The sequence below is a fragment of the Furipterus horrens genome, unplaced genomic scaffold (genome assembly GCF_987537825.1).
Source record: "Furipterus horrens unplaced genomic scaffold, mFurHor1.1.pri manual_scaffold_11, whole genome shotgun sequence".
Lineage (NCBI taxonomy): Eukaryota > Metazoa > Chordata > Mammalia > Chiroptera > Furipteridae > Furipterus > Furipterus horrens.
Window position 1 is genome coordinate 66655805 of NW_028327181.1, and position 17913 is coordinate 66673717.

Consider the following 17913-nt stretch of genomic DNA (forward strand, 5'->3'; position numbering starts at 1 on the left):
TCAGAAGGACCACTGGAGCCGGGCGTCCATCGCACAGCCAGAAAAAGCCAGGCTTTTATCATTCTGAGAAGACCTGCTAAGTGTTGTGCAGAAAATATATGTGCACTGGTTCAGACTCCCAGCTAGGCAGGCAGTGGTTCAAGGATGAAACAGACCCACCTCAGAGTTTGTGTCTGCCTAGTCAGTAAATCACCAAGAGCACCTACTGTGTGCCAGACACACAGAGGTAGTGATGAAAAGGCCCAGTCCAGGCTTTCAAATAGCTCACAATCTAGGGACCATCTTGAGGCTCCATTTATGTAGTAGATGAACATTTGTTGATCCGACAGCCCTCATGTAAGGTGCCTAAGGAGTGACAGGCATTTGCAGTCTGGTCAGCTGACACATACCAATGTCATCAAGTGCTAATGACAGAAGAGAGTTGGAGCACAAAGGAAGAGACAATAGGTTCTGGAAGGGAGGAAAAGGGTACCTCGGGGGGGGCTTCAGAGGGGAAATGATCTTTGATCTTAGTCTCAGGCCTGTTTGCCAGGCGGCTAGGCTGTATGTGGGAGTGAGAGGGGGCATGGATCATGGCAGGTGAGAGACCATGAAGAGGGCAGGGAGTCAGAACAAAGGCCAAGAACACCCTGGGGTGTCCTGCAGTAGCTGAATCTAAGGATGGGACCTGGGGCTGCAGAGGTAGGCAGAGGTCAGATCACCATGGGCCTGGTGTGTCCTGCTGATGCACAGACGTTCTACCCAAAGTGTGGGACGACCTGCATTGTAACTGATGATCCCCAGGTGCCTCACACTCGAATGTGATCAGCTCTGGTCTAGACCACAGCTCCCAACCCTTTGGAAATATGAGGATGACTTTTAACATCCAGATATTTCTCAGACATCACCCCCACATAAACACTCCCATGCTTTTTTATATTCATTGATTGAAAAAATAGTAACAAGAAGTTGCTAGGAATTCAGTAATGCTTTGAATGATTTTGAATTCTATAACCACATTGCAATCTAAATTCGTGATCTGTTCAGCAATCTGGGTGTACCTACCTTCCGCCACCAGTGTGTGTAAACAGAATGTTTATGAACAGAATCTTAATCACCCACCAACTTCCCCCATAATTTCACAGACATGACACTCCCGATGGCTTTTCAAGGGTGGTATCTCCTGCATGCCTGTCGCCCACCCAGACTTATCAGCCTTCTTAGCAAATAATTTACAATCTCTGAGCCTGAATGCACTAGAAAAACTCATTTAAAAAAATCCTTGGAATAAATCTTTTTGTAATGAGACCAGCCCCAACTCCCCACAGGGTGCCTTTACTAATGTATATTTTGTAAATATTCTATTTAACAGGAATGTGTAAAGTGTAGCCACTCTTCTCCTTTGCAGATCTAAGATCTAACATTAACTGTCTCCTTTCCCAGCGTGGCTGCGTCACTCTACAGTGCGTAAGGCGCATCGCCTGCATTCTATCCTCTGGTCCTCACACACACACTCTCAGGACGTAGACAAAGCAGTTCTACTATTTAACAGATTAGCCCACTTAACAGATGTGGAAAGCAAGTCTCTGAGATACTGAATGACTTTCCCATGACCTCACAGCTAAAAAACATATTGGAACTCGGAATTCAGTCCCCATCTTCTGATTTGGTCCTTGGCCCTTTCCACCAAGAGCTAGTGTTCCTTAAAAATGAAAACAGAAAAAAAGCAGGGAGAAAATGGTTTCTTTGGGCAACACTCGGTGTAACAGAGGGTAACACATTTTTGCTGCAGCATGTCTTGGGACCTTTAAAATGCTAGTGGGCTTGGAGGCTCTGCAGGAGGGGCTGGGGTTTGCAGCCCTTGCCGGACTCTTGTGGCACTTGATAACAATATCTGGGTCAGGAGCTGTTGGTGCGAACACTCTGATGATGAATCCCGAGGCTGCCCAGAACCGACATAATTGCATCCCATTCAGCATGGGGAAGCAATGTTGATTTTAATTCCTCCAAAAGCTTGCCTAGCCTCGAAATGTCACCTGTGGGCACTCAAGCATGAGCATGCCCATCTCTGTGCTGGGTTCAGATTTTCTTATCTGGGTGTGCTGCTCCGCTGGGCCTGTCTGCCGGGGAGGGGCAGACAGGGAGGACATTGCCCAATTTTAGCTAGGCAGCAATGTGTGGATTCTTTGGTTGTCTTTAGGAAAGTCAGACTCTTCTGACTTGATGTGAGTACTGAACAGCCGTGCCTTTCATTAAGAAATCTTTTTTTCAGTAAATTCAAATCAGTTGCAGTGAGGTTAGGAGACTTATACATGGTCCCCAGCTCACAGAATTTTAGAACTGAAAACAGCCAGAGATCAGTGCCCCTTTCATTTCAACAAGGAGGAAACTAAGGCTCAGAGAGGCAATATAATTTATATGAAGTCACTCAGCTAGTAAACAGTGGGGCTGTGTGTCAAACCCAGAGCCCATGATTTTCTGGATGTCCCTCCTTGCTCCTTGCTCCTTTCCCCACGGCCCCACCTCAGCCTGCTTGGATTTCTCCATAAGAGCCAGGAGAGCATGAAGGACCAAGATGGGACCCCTAGTTGACCACCCCAATGGCATTTGGCAGACTCTTCCTACCAGGACTATCAAGAGCTGGAGATGGGACCTCGATCCCTTTCATTGTCACTGTCACATGCTCAGTGAGCATTCCCCTCAACTCTGAGATGAGAGAACATAGGCTACTAAATCCAATATAAATTAAGCTATTCTTCCACTTCCATCCCTGTCCAGCTTAGAACCTTATTGGTTTGTCATCTGGGACCACTGTCTTCTTCTAGACAACTGGCAAAGGGCAGAGGAGGGTCAGGAGTCAAGGGACCTGGTTCCTGGGCTTTCCTAAGCCACCACCTGTCATGTGGTCAGTGGGCACCATCTTCTCTATGAGTATCAATTTTCTCACCTGAAAGATGGAAAGTTAGTTGAATTTAAAACTTGTCAAGGGCTCTCCTAGGTCTAAAACTCTACTCATCCATGAATCACAGACCCTGGGTCTGTCCTTTACTTTCTCTCCTCTGTCCCTGTATCTCTCTCTCTCTCTCTCTCTCTCTCTCTCTCTCTCTCTCTCTCTCTCTCTCACTCTCTCACACACACACACACACACACATACATACACACACTTTTCAGTCCCTAGGAAATTACTATGCCACAGCATTGAGTCATTAGTCGCAGCCAAAGAAGGCACTTGGGGATGGCGAGAATGGCCCAGCTGATGGATGGGCCCAGCCCCTCCCCTGCCTAAAACACGGAATAGACACTCTAGGCCTCTCTCCTTGATCATGCGGAACAGTGAGGCCCCAAGGATGGGCCTCATCTCAATAAACAGGTCCCTAGTGGTTCAGCCACTGGGATTTCCTGGTCAACAGAGACCAGGCAGACAGCACTCACACTACATAGTAACAGCAACTGTGTCCCTTTAGGGGGGTGTCACAGGCAGTGTTTGCTGCCCCTACCCAGCCCCTGGGAGCTCTGGTCTCAAGTCCCTACACAGCCACCCACTAACCTGTTACCATCTGCTGCCTCATGACTGTGGCAGAGGGCCCTGCACTGCCATCTCCGCAGGCTTCATGTGGACCCTGCTTGACTGCAAACTCACTGTGAGACCCAGACAAATCTGTCACCCTCTCAGAATCTCTATTGCTCATCTTGACAACTGGGGAGTGGGGGTGGGTAGTCTGTGAGTCTTGGAGGGTCCTAAGCCCCTCCCCATGGAAGCCTGGCCAGGCTGAGCACATCCCTGAGCTCAGCCCTTCTAACGAGGCCTCCAGTGATGAAGACACACTGGTCAGTTCGACTGGGGAAGGTCAATATGGACACAAGAAGGCTCTGGTGGTCCCAGTATGCATCTTCAGGTCCTTGAAGGGCTGTCAAGTGGGAGAAAGGGTTTTAGGACCAGGGATAAAATCTATAAGCAGGCGATTTTCCACTAAGTGTAAGGATGAACTTTGAAAACCATGGCTGTCCCTGCAGTTGGTGAGGTCTCCATGCCTAAAAGTGTTCAAACATAATGGCTGTCCTTTGGTGAAGGGTGTCAGAGAAGGGCCTCCTGCTGACCCTCAGAGTCCCCTGGGGACTCGACCAATCAGGACCCAAATAGGACATTAACAGCAGCCAGAGACAGGGCACTACAAGAAAAAAAATTCGTGAAGGACTGTTTACAAAGGTGTGGGCCAGGCTTAGGGAAGGCAGTATGGGATGGTGCCGGGTCCTGGGCCTGGTAGCAGGGAGAACCACGCCAAGGGAAAGAGGGGAACAAGCTGGTATCAGAACCAGAGAGAAAGCAGTATAAAGAGTTCCCCTCAGTTTCCCAACCCAGAGCTGGGGTCTTCAAAGGTGCGTGCTGCTAACCTGCCATGGCCCAGCAAGTAAAGCCGAGAGACTGAATATCCACCCTGACCCCACTCTGCCCTCCGGTTTCCTACCTGGGTCACCACTGGCTGAACCCAACCAGCAGCAGAGAGCAAGGGAGCCATCAGTACAGTGCAACCAGGCCAGCTTCCCGGGAGAGAGAAGAGTGTGAGGAGTGGCCAGGGGACAGACAAACAGAAGCTGTGGTGCACTGAGATGACCCCCGCCCACCGCCATGCAGCTGGCCTCCCTCCCACCCCCTCCTTCCTGGCCAGCTTTCCCAGCCACAGTTACAAAGTCAGACACGTCCAACGTGAAATTGCTTTGTATCGCGCAACCCGGCCTTAGCCTAGAAAATTCCTCCGGATTTCAGAGCAGCTTCCCTTCCTGCTTCTCCCTCCAGTGTTTATTTCCTCAGCGTGTTGCCTGTAATTTGCCAGGATTAAAGATTTGAGCTTCTTTTATTGCAATGTAGGTTCCCAGCCCTATTATGTATTCTACCTATTGCTCCCTGTCTCCTCCCATGGAGCCCCCGAATCTTCTCTGCACGAGCAGAAAATGCTCCACAGGTACACCTCACCTGGTACCACCGTGGCCGTGCTCCTGGAAAATGAGAGAGATTCAGCCTCTGCTGGTTGAACATGCTCTACACCCTCCTCCTGATTCAACATCATCTTTCATGCTAAGCTGTCTGGGTTTCAGCTTGGGCCCAATTAACAAGGGTTCCCAACACTGTGTGTGTCGTAACTTGCTTGTTCTCTGCTTGCTCGCTTCTCTCTCTCTCTCACGCTCTCTCTCTCTGGGGCTTTGAGTCCTGCTATTCCTGATGTGTAAACAAATCTTCAATGCACTAGGAGCCTGCACTCTTTGAGGCAGCTCAGCGTTGCATCATTTAGTGGTGAGAGGACTGTGAGAGTGTGAATAATTCCGCCCAGCACCAGTCTGGGTTATTTTCAGTGCCGGCCTCCTGGATGTGCAGCCTGTGCGGTCCCCCGTGCTCAGAAGGGTTTAATGTTCTGCTATGGCTGACTTAAAACTCAATACTTCTTAGGTAGGGTCCCCACATTTTCATGTTGCCCTGGGACCCAAAAATCTGTGGGTTATTGCTCCTGCTGCTGCTGGGGTTTTGTGTGCAGCCCACCTGCCTCTCTGCCCATGAGAGACCTCCTGAGTCCAACGGGAGGAAGCCTGTTGCTGGGCAGCATGTGGTGCTGGTGGTTCCAGCGTCCAGTCAGCCCCTGAGCAGAGTCAGAGCTGGTCAAAGGGCAGAGAGCAGTAGAGTCAGCAGAGGGCACCCCCTCACTTATTTGCTTCGTTCAGCAAGCAATTACTGAGCTCCGCTCTGCTCCAGGCACTGCGCTGGGGCTTGAAGGAATACAACAAGGAGGACATATTCTCTTTCTCCAATCCCCATTCAGAACCCCAGAGCTATGAAGCAGGGCATCTGCACACATGAACTAAACCACACTTCAAGTGGGGCAGAAAGAGTGGTGAGTTGTAAGTCAGGAGACCTGGCTTCTAGCCCTTGCTCTGTTCTTGGCTTGCTGTGTGACCTTGAGCAAGGCATTTCCCCTCTCTGAACTAGATTGCTGCTTGCGCAAATGTGTTTAGCCTCAAATACATCGCAGAATCCCTAGAAATGCAGGTTTCTGGGCTCCATCCCAGAGTGACCAAGTCATAATTTCTAGGTGTGGGTCCCCAGAATCATCGCCCAGAGCTTTATAGGGGATTCCAATTGCATTCTAGTTTGAGAACCTCAGAGGTGCGTAGGCTGTGCCTTTGGCTCTAACATCTATGTTTGATAACTTCAGGCCTTAAATTGGAACTTTATATATACACTGATAACGTGCCACATCCAGAAAATGGGGGAAACTGGGGGTGCGTATAGAACAGGGACTCAGCCAAGGGAAGCCAAGGGCAATTCTGTGAAGGAAGAGAAACAAATTCTACCTAGAATCATAAGAGTAGTTGGCGCCCTGGCTGAGGCAAGGCCGCAGGATCTGGGACTGCAGTCATGGGCTGACCATGAATTCTATTGCTCAGAACCCCTCCCAAACCACCCAGGGCCTCTGGATAAGAAGGGCCTGCTTAGGAAGGCAGGCTGGTGGAGTCTTTAACAACCCCCCCCCCCATTGGAGAGGGCAGGGATCTGCTCACAGGTGACATTCTACAGCTGTGCTGCCCACCCGTGGCTATTTAAGTTAATGAATTGAAATTAAATTAACAATAAATTAATAAAGCAAGCAAAAAAAGGTAAATATGTGAGGTGATGGATGTGTTAATCTAATGGAAGAAATTCTTTTTCAATGTATATGAATCTCAAACCATCATGTTGTCCACTTTAAATATCTTTGATTTTGTCAATTATACCTCAACAAAGCTAGGGGGAATTAATTAGTTAGCTAATTAAAATGTCTGTGCCTCGGTTGCACTAATCACACTTCGCATGGCCCGTGACTACCGTGTTGGATAACACAGATCATAGAACATTCCATCTTGGCAGAAAGTTCCACTGGACAGCGCTGGTCTGAAGCAAGCAGACGCCTTTCCCATCACCCTTTCCCACTCGAGCCCGTGGGTCACTGGATGTTTGTAAAGAAATGAGATTCCTTTGGGATTTTGCTCTGCCCCAGCTCCCACTGCTTCTGGAATCCCCTCCCCTTGTGAATCCTAACCAGGCCTGGCTGGCCCGGGACACGCTCCCGACGCAGGCCCGCAGCATCTCTGACAGAAAGGCTTGCTTGTGCGCTCCTCCCTGTCAGCCCCAGGAGCCCTCCTCTGAGCCTGTCTCAGGGCTCTGTGGTTTCTCGAGCTCAGTTCTCTAGCAGGTGCCCCGCTTCAGCTGGCTCTGGGAAGCAGGTCTTGGCCTCTCTCCCGCTCTGAACGGCTCTGAACCTGCGTGCACTTCACCCACGCACGGGCATCCCGTAATCCCAACATCACAACACGTTCACTTCTCCCGACTGAGAGCCCATTCTCGGGGCCCCGCCACCTCTCCTCAACCCCACTCTCGGGCCAGCCTTAGAAAACACAGCCACAGAAAGCTGACTGCTCCCCCCCCCAGTCCATCCTCCCCCTCCCACAGTCCCCCTCCCGATCAGCCTGTAGGCCAGGCCCCCAGAGAGGTGCTGGAATGAATAGGAAGTGCTCTGTTCCCGGAGGCATTCACCATGGGCAGGAGAGAGGGACACAAAAGCACAGGTGTACAGGGAGGGACAGACGGGCAGAGGTTTGGACTGGGCAAAGGGACCAAAGAACAGTTGGCTGCCGGGGGGAGAGGGGCACGCTGGTGGAGTGCCTGGTATTCTCTCTCTTTCCACAAAGACATAGAATGAGAGGCAGAGGGTCTCTTTTGCCTGCCCCCCGCGTCTGCGTCTGCCACTGGACCCCTCGTCTAGACTAGGAAAGCCCTGCCTAGCCCTGTCTTGCCTGCTAAACCTTGCTCTCCACATACCCCCAACCTTGGAACTCTCAACGAGCTCCGGACCCTCCCCCGGCCTTGGTCACTGGTCCTCATGCTGTTTGTGGACCCTGCCCACTTGCCTGACCAAGCCTTCCCTTCCTCACCTTTGTTTTCTGTATCAGCTTCAGTGTGTGTCCCCAAACGATCCCCAAGCTATGGCCCCAAGTGCTGACACATTTCTCCCACCCTCCGTGACCTCCAACCTCACTTCCTTCCGCCGCCCAATCTTCTCTTACCCATCCTCTCTTCACTCTCCCCTTTTGGAACACTCCTTGGTTTGGGCTCTAAACTGACCTTGCCCATTACTAAGTGAGCAAGGTTTGAGTAACCAATCTTTCACTCGGTCCCGAGCACCTGGTCGATGCCTGGTGCTGCACAGGACCTTTGAGATCCAGAGAGAAGGCCTAGACCTGGCCTCAGGATGCCCAGTCATCAGATACAGGATTATTATATGGTGTGGCAGAGGCACGGCACAGAACAAGTGAAGGAGTTGCTTTGGGTGGGGCTGGGAGCTACATCTTCATTGACAAGTAAGGAGATGGACAGGTGGACAATGTAGAGAGACATTCAGGCAGAAGGAGATCTGGGTGCATCTGTGCCAAGCCAGGACCAATAACAACCAATCTGGGCAGCCCTGGAGGGTTGCACCACACGGTGCCACGAAGCAGAAGACTGCCCAGAGAAAGGCTGGCACAGGGGCATGTTAAGGTGACTGGGTTACTTATAAGCACAGGAGAGAGTTGCACAGGTCTGTATTTTGGAAAACAAATTCTGTTTGGAAAGATGAAGACAGAGAAGGAAGCCCATTAAAGGCTTTCCCATAGGTGCATTCTCCACCCATTTTGAGTGCCAACATACAGGATGAGCCAGGCTCTGCCATCCCATCACCTTCTGCTGCCTCTGCTACCTCTGCCACCTCCCACTGCCAGGGGCCATTTTTCCTGTCAAACAGAAAAAGGCAGAAGCTTTGTTTCTAGTGGCCCATCTCCTGCAGCTCCAAGGCACAGGCAGACACCTGGCGTACAGTACAGGCAAGCTCAATATTTCTAGTTCTGCTGCTGTATCTTTGCGTTTCCCTCCTTCTGACCTCCTCACCTTCAGCTCACAGCCCAGTAGAAAAGTTTATAAACAAAATAAAGGGGCTTGATTCACATCATAATCCTATTCTATCGTTTCAGAGACTGGAGCAAGGTGTTGGCCTAACTGACTTGATTGTTACTGAAACAAATTACCACCAACTTAGGAGCATCACACAGTACAGAATTATTATCTTACAGTTCTGGAGGCCAGCAATTCATAATGGGTTTCACTGGGCTGAAATCTAGGTGTTAGCAGGAGGCTCTAGGGAAAATCCATTCCCTTGCCTTTTCCAGCTTCAGGAAGCTGCCTACATCCCTTGGCTTGTGGGTCCTTCCTCCATCTTCAAAGCCAGTAGCATAGCATATTTCCATTCTCTCTCTGCCTCTGCTCCTCCTGCCTCCCTCTCACAAGGGCCCTTGTGATTACATTGGAACACATGGACAATCCAGGGCATTCTCCCCATCTCAAGTTCCTGAACTTCATCCTATCTGCAATGTCCCTTTGCCATGGAAGGTAACATATTGACAGTTCCCAGGAATAAGGAGGTGGACAACTTTTATTCTACCTGCATGTGGCCTCTCTAGTGACCCCCTGAAGGTTTCCAGTCCCAGGACTCTGTAGCACCTGCTGTCTCTGACCCATGGTTCTGTCCATCTTTGTTCTTTCAGAGGAAACCACGTTTGAAGCAGGAGTGAAAGTTCAGATCCACAGTCAGTCTGAGCCGCCTTTCATCCAAGAGCTGGGCTTTGGGGTGGCTCCTGGGTTCCAGACTTTCGTGGCCACACAGGAGCAGAGGGTAAGTTCCTGGGCTCCCTCGGTCAGTGGTCCTCAGCCTGTCCTGGCCACCTGCAGGGGCGTGAAGAGGAGAAATGGGATTCCCACTCCTGGAAGGTTCCCATTCACCCAGGAGGCTGGAGCACAGCTGGGCTCACCCTGAAAGCGGAGAAGGTGTCGGCTCACCTTCATTACCCAGTCTTCCAGGGTCACATGTTGGTTCCCAAAGTTGGGTGTGAAGAAAACCTAGTTTATTTCATTTTCACTGAATTGGTTTTATTATTGTTTTTAACTAGAACATTCTGGGGAAAAAAATATTTGGGAGAGGGGTAGGGGGAACATTGGCTGCTACAGGCAACTGCTAGCCAGGATTTGATATGTTCTATCGTTTGTGTTCATATAACTCCAAGTTGCCTACACAAAGGCAAAGGAATGGAGGTGTCCTTCTTGGAACAGAGCTTAGGCAGAAGGAAGCCTCCTGCATGGCTCCTGCCTGCTCTGATTCAATGCCGGGGAACGGACCCTCCCAGCCAAGCAGGACCGCCGCGTCAACTCTGCCTGTCAGTGGAGTGAGGACTGGCATAGCCCCGTGTCTGACGTGGGTTGCACATCTTAGAAGGGAGACATTCACACACTCTCTGACAGGGAGGAAGTCTCAAAGCAGGACTGCAGAAGGACACAGGGACACCTGCTTTCTCTCATCCCTGGTTTGCCCAGAACAAAAGCCAGATAGGCTGTGATTCTGAGGAAGTCCTAAACCAGATCATTCAAGACAATTTCCCCTGGGAGGCCTGGGGCAAAGAGTGAGGGCAGTGAGTGGTCAAGGCACTGGCTGCCACGTGTCCGAAAGGGAGAATCGGGGACAACAGTACAGGAGTGATCCGCAAAGAGGGACATGTGTAACTTACAAGTTCTGCTTGTTTCTCAAGTTTAACTCAGTTGTCATCTTTCATCTAGTATAGACCAGAGCTCTTTAGCCATTTTATAAAACAATATTCTATATTGAAAACTGGGTTTAAATTGTAAATGAGCTCTATTTTTGAATCTCTGGGGGAATATTGGTAGTGTAGGCCTCAGGGACCGCACCCTGTACTTAATGCCTGGGCAGTTGCTGAAGGTCAAGGTCAACCTCCACTGCAGCATGTAGGGGGTGGGATGGCAGCTTTGGGGCAGGGACAAAGGATGCTGGGAGGTTGGGCCGGCCTTGCAGGCCCCAGGGACTAAGACAGGTGGTGTGCGTAAAGATGGAGCATGCAGGCGTGTGCAAGGTGGGCACCTAGCTGTGTGCCCAGAAAACCTATCCTTAAGTACAAAGAAGGAGGGCGTGAACCAGATGGCAGGGAGCCAAGTTCAGGGCTGAGGATTTGAGTCAAAAAAACAGTCTTGGGGATATAAAACACAGCATAGGGAATATAGTCCATAATATTGTAATAACTGTGTGTGGTACCAGGTGGGTACTAGACTTATCGGGAGGATCACTTCATAAGTTATATAAATGTTCAAATACTGCTATGCACCTGAAACTAATATAATATTGAATGTCAACTGCAATTGAAAAAATTTTTTACAGAGTGAGAATGTAGACTTAACAAGCCTAGGCGTGCAGATGAGGGAATGGGAGCCCAAGCTATTAGGCTAGGCACAAGAGCCAGCCTCAGAGTGCCGCCAAAGGTAGGCAAAGCCGGACACTGGTTACCACAGCAAGGGCAGGTTTTCATCCGTCATACGCTCTTTGCAAAGGGGGTTCAGCATGAACTACTCGACTTTGATTTGTACAGAAGTGACTGGGCGTTCTAAGAGAAAAATCAGCGGGGAGGAAGTGGGAACAGAAGGGGCTTGAGCAGAGTCCAGGAAATGAAAAGTTGAAAGGAGTGGGAAGGAGAGGTTGGTCCCCGGGAAACCCATTTGAGTTTTCAGCTGACACTGATCCACAAAGACTCCCACCCTCCCATGAAGGCGGGGAGACCGAGGCCCTATCTTCAGGTGTTGGCGGGAACAAATAGTAAATTCTTTTGGCAGCTTTGAGTTTTGTCAGATGGGGACTCTGTAAGACGGAGAGGGAAAGAGGGAGGCTAGGGTCATCCTGGGCGATGTAGCTTTGAGCTGTTAGAAACTGTTAGTGTTCTAGTTCAGTCGGTTAGAGCATCGTCCCAATACACCAAGGTTTCGGGTTCGATCCCTGGTCAGGGCACATACAAGAATCAACCAGTGAATGCATAGATAAGTGGAACAACAAATCAGTGTCTGTCTGTCTGTCTCTCTATCTCTCTCTTTCTCTGCCTGTCTCTCTCTCTCTCAGATCAATAAATTTTTAAAAAGAAGAAATTATGTTAGTGTTTGCTCAGGTCTTTACAGGCCAATTCTGAGGCCTTGCTGAGGAGAGGGCTCCAAAGGGCCTGGCTAGAGTTTGGTCAAGGAGAGGATCTTTGTCAGTCCTTACTTGTGCAGGTTGTGTGAATAAACCCTCCTCCTTTCAAAGACCCAGACGTGGATTAGACTAATTCCTGGTGCGAACGTGAATTCTTCGACTCTCTGAAGGTGAATTTTTGACTAGTTGTCCAGGGCAGATCCGACTCTGTGGTTTGTTTACTGTAAGTGCCACCCCCGTCACGAGTGACTTCACTGGGGCTGACCCTTGTGCCCACGCTGCTGTGATCCCGCGGCAGAGGCGAGCAGCGCTCCCCGAACCCTTCGTCCAGCCACTCAGGAAGGCTGGGTAGAAGGAAACCCTTTGCAGGTTGCTGTTTGTCATTGGCCTGAGAGATGCGCTTATTCTGCCCCCGCCCCCGCTTAGCCTCCATTAGTGACACTGAAGAAATTTCTGGGCTGCGTGGGAAGTGGGAGCTGATGACTTCTAAGAGTCCTTCAGCCGCTTTCTCTTCCTAATAGGAAACAGAGGGACTCCCCACCGTGAGGAGGAGCAGAACCCTTCCCAGCTTCAGAGGGCAAATTCATTGTTTGCTTTGATGTATATTTGCAGAACATCAGCCTCATTCACATCCATATTGCTATGATAATTATAACTAATAATAAGAGATTTGGTTAACCATTTTACAGTCTTCAAAGCATTTCCGCATCATCTCATTTTATCATTTCATTCATATTAATAGAGAAATACAAAAACAGATCCGGGAGCTAAATCTGATAATATGTTACGTTTACATGTATATAAAAGAGCATATTCATAGGAAATAAGACTCGGAGGAAATAAGCCAAAATACCCACAGTGCGGGGATTATGAATGATTTATTTTCTTCTCTGGGTTTTTCCTCATGTTTTATAATATGGGTTTTGGGTTTTGTCTTTTTTAATTCAGTAAATGGTTGTTAAACACCTATAATGAGTGAGGTGCTGGGCATACAGCGGTGAACAAAACAGAGCCACACAGTAAAAATAGTAAAGAAATAATGCAAGGCCAAGTATAATTTGGGGATTGGCCCTCACTTGTAGATTTCCACTCTGCCAGTGGTGCTGACCTGTTCTGTCCGGCTGACCCTGGTCCTCAAACACTGCGTTTCATTGATTCTAAGGTGCATGTTTTTTTCCACATTGTAACCTTTCTGAAATCAGGATTTCTTCCCCAGTGGATTGCATCTCGGTTATGGCTGGCAGTGGCTTTTCGCTCTTGGTGGCACGTAAGGTCATGGTGCATTTTACCATCTGTGGAGTCTACATTGTTCCCCTTCCAGGATTCTGCTGCTTGGGGTCAAAGCTCAAGGGCCTCTTGAAGAAGGCCAGGAGGGGTGACAAGACTGTGGGAGCAGGAGGCTCTTTCCTGGGAAGTTGGTGTGAATCGTGCTGGGGAAATTGACTCCTGAGTGAGAGCCCTAAGAGGAATTGGGACTTCAGGGAATCCTGCCATGAATCTTTATGTAAATGGAAAAGTCTTTTCTCAGGGTAAAATTCATCCCACCCCTGCAAAAGTACATATGCACCTCTTTCAATGTTTCATTTTATTTTGTAATCCAGACCAAATTGCTTTTTAAATCAGTATTTGCCCTAACCCCAATTAAGGCAAGGGGGGGCCCCTGCCTTTGTTGGCAACCTGAGAAATGGTCCCCTGGCTAGCTCAGTGGTGGCAGGAGCCCCTGCGTGACCCCAGGACCACGACCCCCAGAGACAGGCATGGGATGTCAGGCCAGGAGCAGAAGCAGAACCCAGAGGCTTAGACAAAAAGTTACGACTAGCTGAGCGCACCCTACCTGCCAGGCACTAAGCTGCATTATCTCATTTAGTCCCCCCCAATAATCCCTAAAGACAGGTATTTGTCACCTGCACAGTCCTGATGACAAAACTACAGAGTAAAGTAGCTTGCTTCAGGTCACTTAGCCAGGAGGGGAGCAGGGCTCAGCTTTGAGCCAGCTCTATCTGCAGAGAGAAAATCAGGCTAGGAGCCCAGAGGCCTGCACCCCAGTCCTGACTGTGCCATGAGACCTTGGACAGGTTGCTTTTCTCTCTGGGCCTCAGGTTTCCCATCCATAGAATGGGAGGATGGGTTAAATGACTCAAAAAGGGCCTCCAGCATTAACAGACTGGGAGTCCCTGGCCGTGTCACTCAAGCACACAGGTCTCACCTGAAAGTTTAGCCGACAGCAATTTTGCACTTTGCATTTACTCCCTGCTCTGTAGGAGCTGGAGTAAATTGCAGCCCTAATTTTAGAAGAGGGGCTCTGGGCATGCTCCTTGTTAGTGCCCCATCCTCAGCCCCCACTCATAGTGGTCATGTCGCTATCCTGCCCCAAACCCTGAAATTCCCAGGCTTCCTGTAATTTGCAAAATCCCAACCCTTTCAAATGGCTTGTGAGGCCCTGTTCCACCTGCCCCCGCCCCCTCTCCAGCCTCATCATCTGCCTGCGGTTGACCAGCCTGTGCCCTACGTTGGAGTATGGAGAACCATCCACCCAGGACTCCACACACTTGGATGCTTGCCTTCATACATTTGCACCACTGTTCCTTCTGCCCAGAATCCCTTCCTTGTCTTACCTACCTGACAATCACCTCCTCCTATTTCCAAATGCTGCTCAAAGAGCATGGTCTCTAAGAAGGCCTTCCCGTCCCATCCTGCAACTCCCCCAAGGAGCAGCTAGTTGCTCCGTGCAACGTGTGGTCCATTCATTGATTCCTTCAGCAAATACTCACTGGCACCTGCTGGGCTGGGAAAATAAAGACAAGCAAGACCCGGTTCCGGCCTTGGAGTGCTCACAGGATGGAGTGGGGTTTTGGGCAATCTTGTCGCACTCCTAAAAAATCCAAAACTCTCCATACAGGACTGGCTTTCCCTGGTGCATCCCTGCTCCTTACACCTGCCTCTTAGGAACTTTCTTCTTTAGCCTCCATCAGCTTTGTCTCCCCATAGACTGACAGCTCCCTGAGAGCAACGATGGTGTCTTGGTGTCTTTCTGATTGTAGATCTGTTCCCAACACCTCACTTATAAATGAGCTCAGCAAATGTGCATTGTTGAAAGAATAAAGGCACGCTAGTGCTTCAGTCTGCACTCCGCGTTCCAATAGCACTCAAGTGCTGCGCTCTGATGCTCTCCCTGCCTCCACCACCCACCCCTGCCAACACTCCCATTAGAATGTGCCCTGAGGGCCCTCCTCCCAGACGCTGTTAAGCCAGCCTGTGATAGATGATGATATCTTATTATTTCTGGCTGCACACTTAGAGACCCTAATCAACCCAAAAGCTTATGAAAGGCGTAGGGGCTAAAGATGTAGGAGATATAAGAGAGCAGATGAAACAGACGAGTTGGCCAGGACAGAACTCTGGGATTCTTGGGAAAAATTACACGTGGAAGTGAATATAGACGCAAGTGCAAACCTGAGGCGGTCACGTTGTAAGAGCGTAAGACAACCTCTCTTCAGCGTTGACATCACCTGTCAGACTCTTTGCCCCTGATTTAAGGTGATTGCTAATTCCTGGTGGGACTCCCAGTTGTGATTTGATATCAAAAGACTTATCATCTCCCACCCCCTGCTCAAAGGGCCTGCTGGAGATTCTTGTTTTCTATATGTTTGTATCCATGGATTCATCAACTGTTCCATCCACCACCTTGCCCGTGCTTCTTGGGGGGCCTGAAAAGGGCTTAGGAGCTCCTGGGTTCTTGGTTGGCCGCCAGCTTCATTGTTCAGGAAATTCTCTGGAGAACCTGGCCCTAGGTTTCTGTTTGAGGGTGTCAGAAACACCATGGGGCGCCAGGACTGGAAATCACTACCCAGTTTGGAACCCCCGGGTATGAGAAGGACTCCCGTTCCACCGCCGGGACTCTGTGTTGGCTCCTCACTTGAGCTGTGTCCAAAGTACCATGAGAATGCCCATGGACACACCACATCCTGCATCTGGCAGCCGCCCACAAGCCTCTGCGGGGCTCTAAATGAAGGCCAACCCCAACACTTGGGTCCTGCTGGCTTCCACTAGGTCATTGGCAGGATGTGTGAGCTCAGTTGGCTCCCACAGAAGCCCAAGCCTGTGCCCTTGATGTAGGCTGACCACATTTCCAACATTTGGAGGGAATCCCTCCATGGTTCACCATGAGAAACAGTATCCCCCACCCCAAATTAAAAGGCCCGACAATTGGGGGGGTGCCCCTGACTGCTTTGGACAGCTCCCCACAAGCTCCCCAACACGACTTCCTGAGAGCCTCTCCCAAGAGAAGGCTTACATGTCAATCTCACAGCCAAATACATGATTCTTAATAGCTGTGTTTTCCTGGCCCTCTTAGACGTGGAGGTTTGCCCAGTTTGTTTTTTTCAAGGCAAGGGAGAGAATTAGTTACGCGTGCCTTCAGCAACTTTCAAACTGCCAAAACAGGAGCCTCAGAAATATGGCAGCAGCCAGCTCTGCTCCAGAAAGCACCAGGGAGGCGAGGCAGCAGAAGGCGGAATCTCCACGATCAATGGGGTATGTTGTTTCCCATCAAAAGATGAAAATAAGAATCCATTAGGCATCCACCAGCTTAGCTACTCTACCACTGTTGCCACTCAGCCTCTAAAGTAGAAAAGTCTTCAGATCCCCATGACTTTACCAATAGTCAGGTTTTCACCAGTTCTTTCCTGCACAATGAGAACTTGTTTCTATCCGGCGGAGGTGATGGCAAGGAGTCGGGAGGGAGGAGAACTGTTGATTCGCTAGGATGAGCCCATGTGCCCACCTCTGGTGGGGCAGTCCCAAAATGAGTCCACAGAAAATACGCTCACGTCTTAGAAGGAGATAACATCACTCCATCCTCCCCTCTACTGGACCCTCCCCCTCCCCTTTCCTTCCAACAAAGAGTCTCCAAAGAGTTCTCTTTGGAGACAACTCTACCTCCTCAATTCTCTTTTACTTCCCGGCCCACCTCCAGCGCTCCACTGAAACTTTTCTTTGTCAAGGTCAGCCATGAAATCTCTTGGCCAAACCTATCTTTGTTGATAAGAACGCTCCTCACACCTCAGCCTTCATCCCACCAGGTTTCTCAGCGGCATGAGGACTGGACCACACTCTCCCTGTGACCCTCCTCTCCATCCTGGTCTGGTTGTCTTCTCAACTCTCTGCCCCTCCTCTTGCTTAGTCCCCTTCATCAGCACCTCTTTCTCAGTTCGTCCCTTGGATGATGGGCACTCCCAGGATGCTGTCTCTGAGTTCTCCCAGTCTGCATTGTCCTTGAATGAGTTCTGCCTTTACAGTGACTCAGATTGCCACCCCCAGCCCAGATCTCTTTTCTGAGCTCTAGATCCAGTGATCCAGGTGTTGCCAAACGCCTCCTCTCAGAGTCCTGTGGGCGTCTCAAATGGACAGTCTAAAAGGAGCTTAGCCTCTTCCTTTGATCTCACACCTGCACCCTAAAATTGTGGCTCCCCCTAGATTCCCCACCCCTGTGAATGCCCTGAGTACCAATCTGCATTCATCAGGTGTGTGTGACCTTGTGCCTCATTCTCCTCATCTGTACAAAGAGAATAATGACAGTTCCATTCAGTGTGTAACTAGAGGACTGAGCGAGTTAATGCATTCACACCCTCACGCCAGGCACTGCTTTAATTCAGTCATTTATGGCTCCTCACCTGAGTAGGAACAACAGCTGCCTTGCTGGTCTCCCTGCTGCCCATCTTGCTCCTCTCCAAACCATTCTCTGCATCAACATGATCTTCCTAAAATACAGATCTGAGCAGCTCTCTCCCCCACTGCCCACAGGATGGAGTCTAGGAGTGTCCCCATGGGTCTTTCTGTTCTGGCTCCTGCCCACCTT

General features: G+C 49.9%; 1 protein-coding gene across 1 annotated transcript in view; it reads left to right on the forward strand.

Moving 5' to 3' along the window:
- Nucleotides 1–17913, forward strand: part of ASIC2 (acid sensing ion channel subunit 2) — a 237510-nt gene that overhangs the window by 165825 nt on the left and 53772 nt on the right. Inside the window, exon 3 of the mRNA XM_090291321.1 lies at nt 9583–9710. Coding sequence (XP_090147447.1) covers nt 9583–9710 — 128 coding nt within the window. The remainder of the gene's footprint in view (nt 1–9582; nt 9711–17913) is intronic.